A 14,383-nucleotide genomic window follows, 5' to 3' on the forward strand; every position below is an offset into this window, starting at 1 on the left:
TCTATAAAATAAGTATTAACAAAAGTTTTCATTTAAAAATTTAAGTACTGTATATCCCTTTTAGATGTTGTGAAGTAGAAGTGTAAAGCTGCATAAAATGGAAATACTCAAGTAAGGTACAAGACGCTAAATGTTTTAAAAAATCTTAAGTACAATATAATGAGTATAATATGAGTAAATATACTTAGTTACTCCTTACTTAAGTATCCTATAATAAAGTTTACTGATTTTTATTTATCTATTTATTTTATTTTATTATTCATTACTTAATTTAAGTGTCTCAATGGCCTTTTTATTAGACATACTGCTCAATATTATTCAAGATAAAAACAAAATAAGGTTTTTTATTGTTAAAGTTCATCTATGAATAAAATACTTTGCAAAAAAAAAAAAAAAATCAGTTAATTAAAACCTTTTCTAAAAGTTAGGCTGATAATTTGCTTACTTGATTAAAATTAATTAAAATTAATTTAATTTAACATCCCACACGAAAACAACAAAATAAGTTTTTTTTTAAATTAGTATATTCCATTTATGAATCACATATTTTGCCAACAACATTTATCAGTCTTTTAATTTAGGCTTAATTCATTTAAATTTACTTTAATCTAATTTAATTTAATTTCCTTAATTTTCATCCTCCAGGAAAACAACTTTATCTCGTTTATTTTCCATATATGAATTTTTTTAAATGATAACATTAACATTATCCTCGTCACATTCAGCCACCAGTCTGTAGCCATCCTCTCTGCCGCTGGGTGGCGGTGGACACCTCGAAGTCTCGCGGTATTTCCCGTGTTATCTCTGCAGAGGAAGAATCACGGAAGAGGGGAAAGGTTTCCTGACGGATCACCGGGCTAACCAGCTAACAAAGATAACTTCCCGTTCATCAGCGGTTTAATCAGGTTCACCGGTTAGACAGACACCCGGACCGAAGGTAAAACACCGGCGGTGAGAACTCACCGTGTCTGTCCGCCATCACGGTGTTTATTTTAATAAGTATGACCTCCTGTTTGTTAGCTTGTTAGCCTGTTAGCAAGGCGTTGACAGGACTGCAGCTGTTAGCCGGTTAGCTCCGGAACTAGGCTGAGCTAACAGAAAGGAATTGGGGGGTTTTGTGAGAGAGGGAAGTCAGCTGACGGTGTGTAATACTTCAGCTAAAGGCGAGAGCTTTCACACCGGGGGACTGTCACGGTGTTTAAGGGCTCCTGCTGCAGCTCAGCTCGGTGTGTTAGCTTAGCTGAGTGTTAGCCTAGCCGGGCTGCTTCCTTTTGTTTGTTTCTCTTCAGGTTCAGGTGATTAACACTGAGAGCGGGTCGGTCCAGACTCTGGGACAGGGTGTGGACCGATGTGGACCGATGTGGACTGATGTGTCTGAACTCAGAGTTTTGTTAAAACCAGTTTTCTTTTCCTGTTTTTCTTTCCTCACAGAAACAAGATGACAGCCGCACCTTACAACTACTCTTACATCTTCAAATACATCATCATCGGTGAGTTTGATTTATGACCCTGAAGGAGGTCAGTGAACGCAACACACACACACACACACACACACATCACTGAGGCTGGTTTTAAATTCAGCAGACTGTGTCCAAACTACACACTGATTCAAACCAGGTCTGTGTGTTCACATGTGAAAGAGACTAAATAAAATAAGTGAGTACATGCACTCAGGTGCTGTATTCAAGTACAGTTTTAAGGTACTTTTACTGTACTTGAGTATTACCATCTTCTTTTTCTGTATACTTCAACTCCACTGCATTTATTTAACCATTTTAGTCACTTTACAGATCAGGCATCACAAACACAACCTGACTATTTAATAAAACATGACATTAAACTATGCCACAGTATACACGTTAGTCAGAATGAGTCATAACGTCACCAGCTGTAACATTAAAGTGCTGCTTATGTGTTCAAACATCAATAATTATATTAAAACAACATGATATTTACATAAGATTATAACTGTGTAAAGGACCATTCTGCCCAACAGGTAGTTTTACTTTAATACTTAAACAGTTTGCTGTTAATATTTAGTTTATCTGTACGATATTTACAGAGCAGTATTGGTACTTCTACTCAAGTAAAAGACGTGAGAGCGTCTGAGTATCATCACTGGTATGCAAGTTAAGAAACATTTGATGTTTAGATGGAACAGCTCCAGAACAACAGTGATATTTTTAGGAAAAACATTTTGCTGGTAATTTTGGGAGGTTTAATTGTTGGTGAAAAGTTTCACTTTTATTGACGTTGTTTCAACAGCAGAAGTTAGATATGATTTTCTCTAAGTAAAGTCACATTGAAAGTGTATATAATGTACTGTTAGTATCCCGGGCTATTATTTGCTTAAATCACTCAACTCAACAGGCCTTTGATTTCTTTTACACAAAACAATAGTGCAGCAAAGATAAGGAAATATAATCAAATTGTTTGCTGACACCAGTATGAAAATTAGGCTTTGAGTAACATCAGTTATGTGTTATGTTGTGTCACCCGTTTAACAGCACTTTAGGGTTACGGCACCAGCATGCTGACACAACACCACTTTATCCTGTTACAACAATCCTCACAACTTTAAATACACTTTTTTTTACAACTTTCAAGTATAGGAGTATATTGTATGATAATTACAAATACATTTAAATTCTAAAATAATGTGTAATGGGATCATAGTTTTTGTTTTGCATATTTTGATTAAGTAACTACAAGTTGTGCAAACTGAACTTCACAGAAACCATTTTCTAATTCACACCATCAGATTTTAAATTGATTTTCTACCTTCAGACAGATATGTGCTCCAGTTTATGTCTGTAAAAACTGATTCCCAGAGACATTAAGGTTTCCACATATGACCAGTCCGTGACCGACTGGCTGCTTGTGTCAGCTCGCCTGTTAACCCTCACAGAGCTGTGAAGGGTCAGGAGTGATATCGTTCAGAAGTCCAGTTCAGCTCCTCAGAGATAATGTTGGTGACAACATGAACGTCTGCTGGTTTAATCATCAGAACTAAAGAGATGGTTTGAGATAAACCTGTGGGTGTAAAAGCTAGACAGGTTTGACTGCAGCCGTGGAACGCCCACTGATATGATTGACTTGTGGAGAGACACAAGAACAGTTATTAAAAGGCGTCCACTTTTCCACCGTCAATGCACATCTGGTTCTGGCTCATATTCTACTGTTAATTATTACTTCACCGTAAAGACACACAAAACATGACAGTAGCCAACAGTAATGAATCCCAGCCACACAAATAAATACCTCTGATAAATAATAAATCTGAATATTCGCGTGTTTTTAAAGCTTAAAGATTAGGGCTGTCAATCGATTGAAATATTTCTTCGCAGTTCATCATATTTATTTTTATTACACACTTTGTTTTATTTGGTCTCAGCCTGTGTTCAGTGTTTCATTGCTGTTTTTATCTTGATGGTGTATACTATATTATTTGTCTCATAAAGCACTTTGTAACTGTGTTTTTAAAAGTGCCATAAAAATAAAGTTTATCAATATTTATTATTAAATGATTGTTCATAGTTAACTCGGGATTAATTGCAAATGAATCACACATTTTTTATCTGTTCTAAATGTGCCTTAAAGAATATTTTTCAAGGTTTTGATATTCTTAGCAACACAGACGTGAACAAACATGCTCGCTTTATGCAAATGTATGTTAATCTTATTATTGTAACAATCCTAAACAATGACAAATACTGTCCAGAATATTCTCCAGAATAACTTCAAACATACTGCATGCTCAGAAAATATGCTGAAAGCATACCACAGCAAACTGAAGCCCAACAAACACACTCCCTCAATGCTCGCTTTTTTAAGGTAGCTGCCATCTTGGAAATATGCAGATTAGGGTTCCAGATGCATCCAGTCATAAGAATAAGCACTCCGATGTGTTTCTTATGGTCACAAAACATTAAATGGACACCAAGCTTGTGTTTGTAGCTCATCTGGTTCAAAAGTTAAAGCCGAAACAGTTTTCAGGTGGAGGCCATGTTTGATTTTGCCACCATGGTCATCATAATGCCAATCTGTGATGCCCCGATATCCACATGCCTTCAACATACATGAAGCTATATATGTTTTTATCACAAAATGAATCATGAGATTGTCTTGATTTTATGAGCCGTGTCGCTCCACTACTTCTTAATTTCTGTGTTTGAGATAATTATGAGCATGTATCCCCAAAGCTCTCAGGTGAGGGCGGGGCTTTATACAAAGGTAGCAACCAGGTACCAGAACGTAAGACTTTCACTGGTGAGCGTGTTTAGTAAAAGTACCTGACAGTTCTGCAGAGTGTACCTTTAAGACTCAGTTGACACAAAACGTAAAGTATGAGTAACAATTGTTAGTTTGCCTCACAACTTTCACAGAAGTCACAAATAAAATGACTGAAGAATCTGACAGTGCAGCAGTCAGTAACGTTACTGTCATATGTAAACTAATTATCAACGTGAAGACAGGAAGACCTCGCCGTGACTGCAGTCAAACTCAGTCAAAGCTCAAGGAGAGAAGTCAACTACAACTCCCAGGGTGCATTGCTCCAACAGACATCCAGTCACAGATCTTCATATTCTGCTTTGAGCTGAAACTAAGCATTACCCTTCAACATTCAGAAGTTTAAATCAGTTCACACTCTGATTGTGGACCAGTCAGCAGCTGAGGCTCATGGGTATTGTAGTGTTTGGAACACGGGCAGTCAGAACATAAACCTGCATGACTGTTAATTATCCAGGAGAGTCGTGAGATTATTAAACACAGAAATATAACTTTTAAAATTTTTACTTAGAGGAAAACTGGGTCAGAAACCAGCGTCTCCTGACCTTTGACCTCATGACTGTACCTCTGCTGTCTCTCTCCAGGTGATATGGGAGTAGGGAAGTCGTGTCTGTTGCACCAGTTCACAGAGAAAAAATGTGAGTTCTTTCTTCTTCTTTCCTGCTGTCGTCTGACGCATCATTTAGTGACGATAATTCTGAACCCCGAACTAACAGAACATGAAGAAGTAGTAGTTTTGGTTTGTCTTGTTGTTTATTGTTTCTGTGGGATATTTATACAGACACTTTTTTTACGTTTTGCATCGTAACTTCGCTTCAAATCTGAAAATAAAACTGTTTTTTGCTTTTATTGTATTTACACTAGAAAATAGATTTAGATTCAGGATTTATAAAATGTAAAGTCTAAATCCTGGATTAACTCCAGGGCTGCTGTGTCTGTGTCATAATGGTGTGTATATTTTGTGTGTGTGTGCAGTCATGGCGGACTGTCCTCACACCATCGGGGTGGAGTTCGGGACGAGGATCATGGAGGTCCATGGTCAGAAGGTGAAGCTGCAGATCTGGGACACGGCCGGTCAGGAGCGCTTCAGGGCCGTCACCAGGTCCTATTACAGAGGGGCCGCCGGGGCCCTCATGGTGTACGACATCACCAGGTACTGCCGGGGGTGGGGGTGGGGGGGTGGGGGGGTGATGTCATGTGGTTTTATATTAGTTTGATCTTTTGATGAATGGCTTTGTTTTTTTCCCGCGTGTTCAGGAGGAGTACTTATAATCACCTGAGCAGCTGGTTGACAGACGCCAGAAACCTGACCAACCCAAACACAGTGAGTTTCACACACACACACACACACACACACACACACACCAGAACCCCAAGGATGTATTCACAAAATGCCGTACCTACAGGCTCTGCATTTAGTTTTTAATTTAATTACGTTTAGGTAGTATACTTTGTCCTGTGTTATTTCTTACCTGTGTGTGTGTGTGTGTGTTTGTGTGTGCAGGTGATCATTCTGATTGGTAACAAGGCCGACCTGGAGGCTCAGAGAGACGTGACGTACGAGGAGGCCAAACAGTTTGCAGAGGAGAACGGTAAGTGTGTGTTCATGTAGTAAAATCTTCAAATAAAAATAGAGATGAAAACAGGTCGTCAGCTTTAATTATTTCTACTTCCTGTTGTTGATCAGGTTTGCTGTTTCTAGAGGCCAGCGCCAAGACGTGAGTAAACAAACACACACGCACACTTCTTTCATCATATATCCGTCACACACAGTTAGCTGGTTGTGGTGGAGAGGAACTACATGTTTACTGAACAAATTTAAGTTTCCTGTACTTTAGTGCTTCCATTTCATACTTTTTTATACTTGGACTCCATCTCAGAGGTAAATATTTACCTTTTACTGCACAACATTTGTCTGACAGCTTTAATAACTTTTAGATAAAGATCTTAAACGTCAAACATCTGATCAGTTTTTAAAGTAAACGCTGGTATAGATTAAAATACACAACAGTGTATAGAGTTGACTTTTGATCATCTAAGTACAGTTTCCTGCTAATACTCATTAGTGAATGCAGGACTTTTACTTGAAGCAATTTTTTTTGGTGTGGTATTAATACTTTAACTTAAGTAAGATCTGAGTACTTCTCCCACCTCTGAAATGAGACGCTGTCAGAATGAACATGAGGTGAAACTTGTTCCATGTGCGCATGACAAAGTTTTTAATCCTATCTGTCAGACTTTTTACTGTTTGTATCTTAATCTTTCCATCCTCTTCCTCCTCAGAGGTGAGAATGTGGAAGAAGCCTTCCTGGAAGCAGCAAAGAGGATTTACCAGAACATCCAAGATGGCAGTCTGGATCTGAACGCTGCTGAGTCAGGAGTCCAGCACAAACCATCTGCGCCACAGGGAGGCCGCCTCAACGCAGACAGCCAGCCGGCCAAAGAAGGCTGCAGCTGCTAACCACAGACACAAACTACAGACCCATCAAACAGGCAGACAGACAGACGGACAGACAGACGGACAGAGGCAGACAGATACGTACACAGAGATCCACCAGGCGCTAATAGGCGCCTTCTATCCAGAGTGTGTCAAACAGGATTTAGCTGAATTACACAGTCCAGCCGCCTGTTGTTGAATCCAGACGTCAGTCCAGTACCCAAAATAAGATCCAAACATTCTCCACCGGATCAGTTTACCAGCTTTGGTTAAATCAGGACTCCCTCCACCACGTCCATAAACTATCCAGACATCTGTGTGCCACTCAGATTTGGATCAGTGTTGGACAACACCCAAATCAGGACCACCCTAGACCTTACCTGAACCACTCTCTGCACTCAGTATAAATCTTGACCACTCTTAGACCATGCTGGGTCTCAGTCACTCTGCCCATCACTAGACATCCATTTACCCCAAAACTGGACTACCCTGCGGACCTTTCATGTCCAAAGCATTGTTTGCCCAACTCAAGTGAGGGTTGTTCAAATTTGGGATTACCCTGGTCACACTTGTGAAATACTGATGACCCTAACCGACAAAAAAACAGTTACAAGGCTCAAATTTGAGTCAACCTACAGCCCATAACTGGACTACACTTCACCCAAAGGGGTTGCCTTAGTTGGATGTTGCAGTGGACAGATCTAGAGCGGAGGCTTAAGATGGGTTCCTGGTCCAAGTTAGCTCGCATTCAGGCGTGTTTGACCTAAAGGTAGGCCAAGCAGGACCGTTCTAAACCTGGAATAGGACACCTCTCAGTCCCTCTCCAGACCACCTTTTCTCTGGACCTCCCTCTGGACCCTGTCTCTTCCGAATCTGGAGCCTGTCATCTGGAGCCAATTATGGGTAGTCCCTCAAAATTGAACTACCCTCATTCCAAATGCTTAATGTCCATGTCCCAAGAAACAAAAAAGATACAAAGCTCAATTTTGAATCGACCTACAGCCCAGAGCTGGACTACACTTCACCAAAAAGGGTTGCTTTAGTTGTAAATCTGGACATTGCAATAGACAGATCCAGAGCCTAGGCTCAACGTAGGCTCCTGGTCCAATTCGAGACTGCCTTCAGCTCACATCCAGGCATTCTTGACCCAAAGGTAGGCAACCTTTTTCTTGGACTACCCTATGGACACTTCTATTCCAAATCTGGAGCCTGTTGTCTGGAGTCCAGAGTTAGTCATCCATCCAGTTTGGACTAACCTTGTCCCAAACTCAAAACACCCACGTCCCAAGAGACAAAGATATGAAGCTTAAATTTAGACCATCTTCAACCTTAATCCGATCTACACTGATCTCCACCAAAAGGCTATACACCTTAGTTCCAGCAGGTCATTGCTATGGACACATCCAGAGCCTTGGCTCAAGGTGGACTGCCCTTGGTTCAAAGTGAAACCACCTTCATCCTTAAAGTCAGAGGTAGGACAAGCTGGACTGATCTAAGCCCAGAATACCACGGCCCTTTTTCCAAGACTGGACCCACATCAAGTGAGGGTAGGTGGGAAATATTCCATTGGACAGTTCCAACTCCAGACATTCCCTATGGACAAACTTAGAGCCCGGACTGCTTACTGAAATCCAAAACAAGGGTCACCCTCGGCCCAAATCTTCAAATCTAGACCTTAATTAAGCTTTTATCTGATCTGCTACAAATCGTCCAAAAGATCGTCCTCAGCTCTGACGTTCACTCTTTGATATGAACTTTTGGATTAACAGTTGTACTTACGTCTTACTCGTGTGTGATGATATCCCATCTTTTGGAAAAGTCTTAAAAATTCATGCTTCAATTCATTAATTCTAACACAGAGTGCCTGGACGTCTGAACTCACCTTGGGGATTCCCTCTTCCTCTGCTCGAGTTCATGCAGCGGAACTCCTCGTCTCATTCGTTCCTAACGCACGAGTTTCCAAACAAAAACAAGAAACCAGCTGCCCTTCGAACTTCTGACCCACTGTATTTACACCGTGTTGGTAACGTGGATCAGAGGATCCATCTGCACTGTAGATGCTGATGTGGATCGGAGACTTTGAATCTGTTGTTCTGGTGGTAAAATGCGTCTCTGCAGGTGTTCCAGTCACACCTGGAGCTGATGGTGTAATTTTACTAACAGTCACCTCGAATGCAGTTTAAAGGGGTACTCCATGCTCAGCACCATTCAGCCTCTGAAAAGTACTTGTGTAGTGTCTTCTGTGGTTATGGAGGAGCTCCCTGCGAAACTAACCGGCCCCAGTTTGAAGACCCTCTCTAATGAAACAGCTGGTGCGCACTTTAAAGGTCGTGGGCATTCACCAGGCAGACTGGGTTGACTGAAAGACGGTACCAAGTTGCTTTATGAAAATTGTAGGATCCAGGGTTTCGGAGTTTGACCCATATAATGTACTAAAAGTCTGGATATCTTGGCCTTCGCCACTTCAGTCTTTCTTAAATGTGTCTCTCACAAGTTCCCCAGTTTTATGAAAGGGCGATACTAAAAGCTTTAGCTTGCTTCAAATAATTAACATCAATCATGTCTAAATCGTTGTACTCCTTTAGTCCAAACTAGGACGGGTCACAGAAAAGATCGGAAAATGCGAGATCTTGGTAACTCCAACATTGTGACCCGATCCAAAACTGAGCTAGAACCTGAAACCCTACTGAATCCAAAGTCCAGAAAAAACGAGTGTCCAAAAAAAAAAAAAGAGACAAGTCCGAAAAGTTCCTGAAGACGCTTCGACCCTGTTGGACCAATTTGACTCAACGTTATCCGGACCCGGCCTTACTTGGGTCCTGGATCTGGTCTCTGTTTCTAGGAACCTGAGTGGATCTTCAAAGGCCATTTAACAAACGTGTTCACAGACAGGAACTCTGAACCCGACATCTCTGCATCTCCACTCTTTGCCTTTTTTAAAAATCTAAAAAATTTTAACTGAATGACTTAAAATATTACGAAGCCCCTAAAGTCCTGAAAGTTTAAATTTTTACTTTGTGCACACAAGATAAAAAAAAATCACCTTTCAGAACTTCAGGGGCTTCAAAGAAAATCAATCGCTCTGAGAGATAAAGTTTATGATTGATGAAGGTGATGATGAAGAATAAAATGACTTACCTGAACCAGAATGTCACTACTGGTCCTGCCGTGGATCAAAGTTCAGGATAGAGTTTTGTTAGATTCTTCTTGTTAATGTTGATTTTTTTTTTTCTTATGTGTTCCCAAATATATCTACATAGTATATTTTCAGTGTCACAGTTCCCCCTAGTGGCCATTATCTGCATCTCTCCTGGTTCAGTGCGTATTGAGGGAAGCGACGCAGATTCTTTTAATTTATTGCTGCCTGTTTTTGGTTTTCTTTTTAACGTCCAGTTGGGGTTTCACTTCACTCAAATTCTGGTTCAGTACCACTAAATTATCACACGTTTTAGCTAGCTCCGCTAAAGTTGTCAGACAAAGTAACTGCGTGTGAAAGTTGCAAGAGATCAAAATCTTGGAGACGTGAAAATGAAAATGCGTAAAATTCGGCCTTCCAACGTAACATCAGACATTTTCTGCACGTGTGATCAGATTCAGCTCAAAACGTTCGAGCCTTTACAACCTGAAGTGCTTTAAATTTCACCAACTAAATGATTAAATGTAAAATTAATTCATGGTGTTTAAAGAGTGCGTTCCCAGCACTACAAGAACCAGTTCTCCCAGTCTGTCTAACTGGACCGGTCAGTAAATTTTGTTCCTTAAGAAGCATTCCAAAACAGCCAGCTACAAACCAGAAACAACAAAGTAGCTCCACTAAACTTTAGTTTAAATGTTTTTTTTTTTATTGTGTGGTCACTAGAGAAGAACCAAAACAAGTCGACAGATGCGCACACAGTATAACACGTGATATCTCTGAGCTGATACGACTGCTCTTGTTGAAAGATAATCGTCAGATTTACACTAAATTAATCAGTTGTCCAGCTTCAGTTCATGTCCAGTGTCTCTCCAGCAGGGAAGATACGCAGTAAAATATTATTCAGTTCACCGCTGAAACATCAAGGAGGAGTTAGAGGTTTTTAAAAAGTCTGAGAAATGTTTTGTGAGTCCAAGAAGCCACAAATGTCACCAACAGATCGTCTGATGCGTCAAAATATTAAAATGATAACTAGGGCTGTCAAACAATTAAAAAAATAATCTAATGACCTGCTCTGTGATTAACTAATCTAAATTTATTGCATACATCAGTTTTTGCTGAAGTGTTTAAAAAATTTCAGTTCAACTGAATGTTGCCAGATGTGTCGTAGTGAAGCTGCTGGATGTTGGACACAGTTGTCCCCCTGTCCTCGACCAACCAAACTGTCTGCAGTCCATTCTGTGAGGGAGTTAGTGAGTCGGTCACAGGTAGACTGACTCAGTCTGAACACCTGGTCGAGCGTGACTTGACAAGGCTGGCTGCTAGCGTTAGCATCAGAGGCTGTGTTAGCTCAGACCTTCGGGTTCGCTGCTAAAGTCTTTGTGTTGAGGTGATATTTCAGACTGAAGTTCTCAACAGTGCTCTTATCAACAGCTGCCTCTGGGCGGTTTTTAAATGTAAATGTTCCGTTCACGGGGCCGAGTAGCGTCGTCTCGTCTGCCTCCATCATGTGACAAAGACACTGTGGCCTTCAGTGACGCACTGGGTCAGAGGTCACCACGGGACGCCATTAATCAGTGTTCATTTTTTTTAACATGTAATTTTTTCATTGATTAATTAATCAAAATTAATGCATTATTTTTGACAGCCCTAGTTATTATATAAAAAATACATTGAGGTAATTAATCCAAATGATAAACTTTCAATACATTTGAACTCTGTATTTTACTCTCACATGTATTTTTGGCTCCTTTTGTCTTTGCAAACACATTTAATCACGTATTTACCTTTTCCTTTTTAATAAATGAGCCTGTAAAAGAAAAATACTGTAAAAATAATATTTTTAAAAAACAGCGATGAAAAGTTAAGAATGACAAAAATAGACTTTTGTTGTTTCTTGGACGTCAGAGTAAAACGCAAAATGCAACCGCCGTCGTTTTCCCGCCCGACTCACCTCGACTTCCTCTGTGACCCGGTGGCTCAGATTCTGGCGATGTCGCTCAGATCTCGTGTACGTATCCCGTCATGACTGAAGGATATTAAAGCTCAGTGCCGTCTGAGGACGCCTGGAGCCCGCTCTCTTTAACTGTGTCCACATCTGTCTGAATGGGGAGTGATTTTACTCTTCGCTGTCCTCTGATTGGTGGACAGCAGCCTTCTTCAACTGTGATGCTTGATTTCTGAATGAAGCCCCTCCCTCACTGTAAAAACACATCAGACTGTCATGTTTTCATCACATAATAACCTGCACGATACACTCGCCGGGGAAACTAAACTCTTTATTTTAAAGCAAAGAAAACTGTTTGTTTTACTTGGAGAGATTTTAACAAGTTTTCAGAAACCAAAGGGTCACAAAATGAAAGAGAACCTGTGAAGTTAAGTTGTGACTGCCGCCTTAAGCTTCCCTCGCCAAAGGTAAACACGCATTTGATAATTAAAAAACTAAAAAATCAGAACATGAATTAAACGCAGCAGCAGTGCCGGTACCGCAGGTGCAGTGCTGCTGCAGCATCATCGCCTTTTAAACTTTAAAAGAATTCAGCTAAAAGATCTCTGATGTCATCACAGCGCCACCAGAGTACGAAATCTGATCAGAACGTCTTTAAAGACAATAAATTTCTTTTCCTATCGATGAACGTGAGAAGAAACCAGAGCTGTACGATGAGTTTATAGCATATGCAGTGTGTTTGTTCCAGATGGAGGCGCTGTGATCAGGCTGAAATTAATAAAGACAAAATTATTGTCAGATATCTGGTTGTGCCCCCCCCCCCCCTCGCTGGCTGTAACATGCTCTGTATATTTTTATTTCCTGTCTGTTGATTTTCTGTCTGCTAAAGTAACAAACATGCTTCTTATGATTCTTTGACTATTTATATTCTAAATCTGTGATGATTTTTCTTCAGCTGTACCTTTTCATTGTTCGACCGCGGGGATTCAGTTATTTGTAAATAAAGTATATATACTGTATATACGCTGACGACTCACTCTGCCTCTTTTACACTCATCCACACCTTCGGGAGGACAGATGCTCTGCGTAGTTGTGTGTATCATCAAAGTCAATTTAAAACTTAATAGCCCGGGCTGTTATTTGCTGAAGTCACTCAAGTCAACAGGTCTGTATTTGAGACAGGCCTTTAATTCTCCTCACGCTGAACTGTTTATATAAACCAGTGTGAATATCACTTGTACAAAAAATAGGCTTTGGATAATTATGAATCATTCATTTGATCAAACTCCGACAGACGTCAGTGCATCAGAAGCTCCGTTTCCACCATCAGTTCAGATCAGTCTCATAAGGCCCGTTTCCACTGAAGAAGTTCCTGGTACTATTTGGGGGGCAGGAACTACTACAGGAACGTCCTCTCGCTCGGCCCTCAACCGCCGTGTCTCCACTGAGAGAGCGGAGTACGAGGAAGGTTCCTGTAAAGTTACCGGGCTCTGGATGTGACGTAATTGTTGCGCGACCATTTTGAGCGGGGCGCCGTAGGGACGCTGTTAGCTGTTAGCCCTTAGCGGTGTCTGTAATAACTCACTAAATGGCCCGTGAAAAAAAAAATTTTTTCCAGCGGATGTCTTAGTTACAACGTGATTGAGCTAACTGGAGTAGTTTCATGTCGTATCCGACAACGGGAGGCTTTTAACAGATGACGTCCTGATGTTAGCTTTGCTGCTGCTGTTAGCTGTCCCTGTCAGCTGCAGCCACTGATGCTTTCTAGACATCGTGATTTCCCAAAACTGAATAAATACCACACATAGCAACACAAAACTGCTTTGCTAGCTCAATCATGTTGTAACTAAGATATCTGATGGAAAAAATATTTTTTTCACGGACCATTTAGTGAGTTTTTTTACATGGTGGCGGAAGCTATATGAACGAGCTAACCCTCGTCTGCTGAGTTTTAAAAATGCCGGCTATTTTGTTGCTTTCTGTTGATGTCACATCCCTCCTTGAGTATATCCAATCAGCACCAAGCAAACCCCAAGCCCCAGCCAGGAGTCTTTCAGGCCGTTCTGAGTACCTACTCCGAGGCAGGGACTTGTTTAGCCCCTGTAAAAGTTCCAGAACTCTGTCCTTTGGGGGCGGTTCCTGCGGTGGAAACGGGCCTATAGTTTCTGTCTCCACAGTGAAAGTTGTGGATGGTCCCAACAGAAGCGTTCCTTAGCGTCCCCATGTTTGGTCCCCCCTCTGTTGGGGTACCTAGCACACAGATCTGGTACTAAAAGGTGGAGCTAGAAACCCTGCAGTCTGATTGGTCAGTAGAGGACGCTCACTCTGGTTTTATGTAACCTCTGTTCATACATCAGTAAACTACAACTATAAAATGAAAGAGAAAAAAATAACCTCATTCACTGGGCCGACTGCCGGCAACTTTTAAGGTGGAACGTTAACTTGTAATGTTACTCAATGCATGAGTTGATGACGTGAATCCATCAGCACACCTTAAATTTAGTCATATTTTCCAACATAAATCAACATTTTTATCGGACATTTTATTTAAAAAAAAATTTGTCCTTTTAAAAAT

The 14,383-nt window shown here is 40.7% G+C and overlaps 1 protein-coding gene across 2 annotated transcripts; it reads left to right on the forward strand.

Moving 5' to 3' along the window:
* The first annotated feature begins 800 nt into the window (after window positions 1–800).
* On the forward strand, window positions 801–12,827 carry LOC125889898 (ras-related protein Rab-14-like). Of its 2 annotated transcripts, none has more exons than XM_049578156.1 (8): window positions 801–937; window positions 1,432–1,490; window positions 4,875–4,928; window positions 5,266–5,443; window positions 5,548–5,614; window positions 5,795–5,882; window positions 5,978–6,008; window positions 6,574–12,827. In XM_049578156.1, exons 2-8 carry the CDS (start codon window positions 1,439–1,441, stop codon window positions 6,749–6,751), a joined length of 648 nt encoding a protein of 215 aa, XP_049434113.1. In that variant the 5' UTR covers window positions 801–937; window positions 1,432–1,438; the 3' UTR covers window positions 6,752–12,827. The 2 variants fall into 2 exon arrangements, with proteins under 2 accessions (XP_049434113.1, XP_049434114.1); XM_049578157.1 differs by lacking the exon at window positions 801–937 and adding an exon at window positions 1,159–1,295.
* The last annotated feature ends 1,556 nt before the right edge of the window (window positions 12,828–14,383 follow it).

The sequence above is a fragment of the Epinephelus fuscoguttatus genome, linkage group LG6, assembly GCF_011397635.1.
Source record: "Epinephelus fuscoguttatus linkage group LG6, E.fuscoguttatus.final_Chr_v1".
In the NCBI taxonomy this organism is placed as follows: domain Eukaryota; kingdom Metazoa; phylum Chordata; class Actinopteri; order Perciformes; family Serranidae; genus Epinephelus; species Epinephelus fuscoguttatus.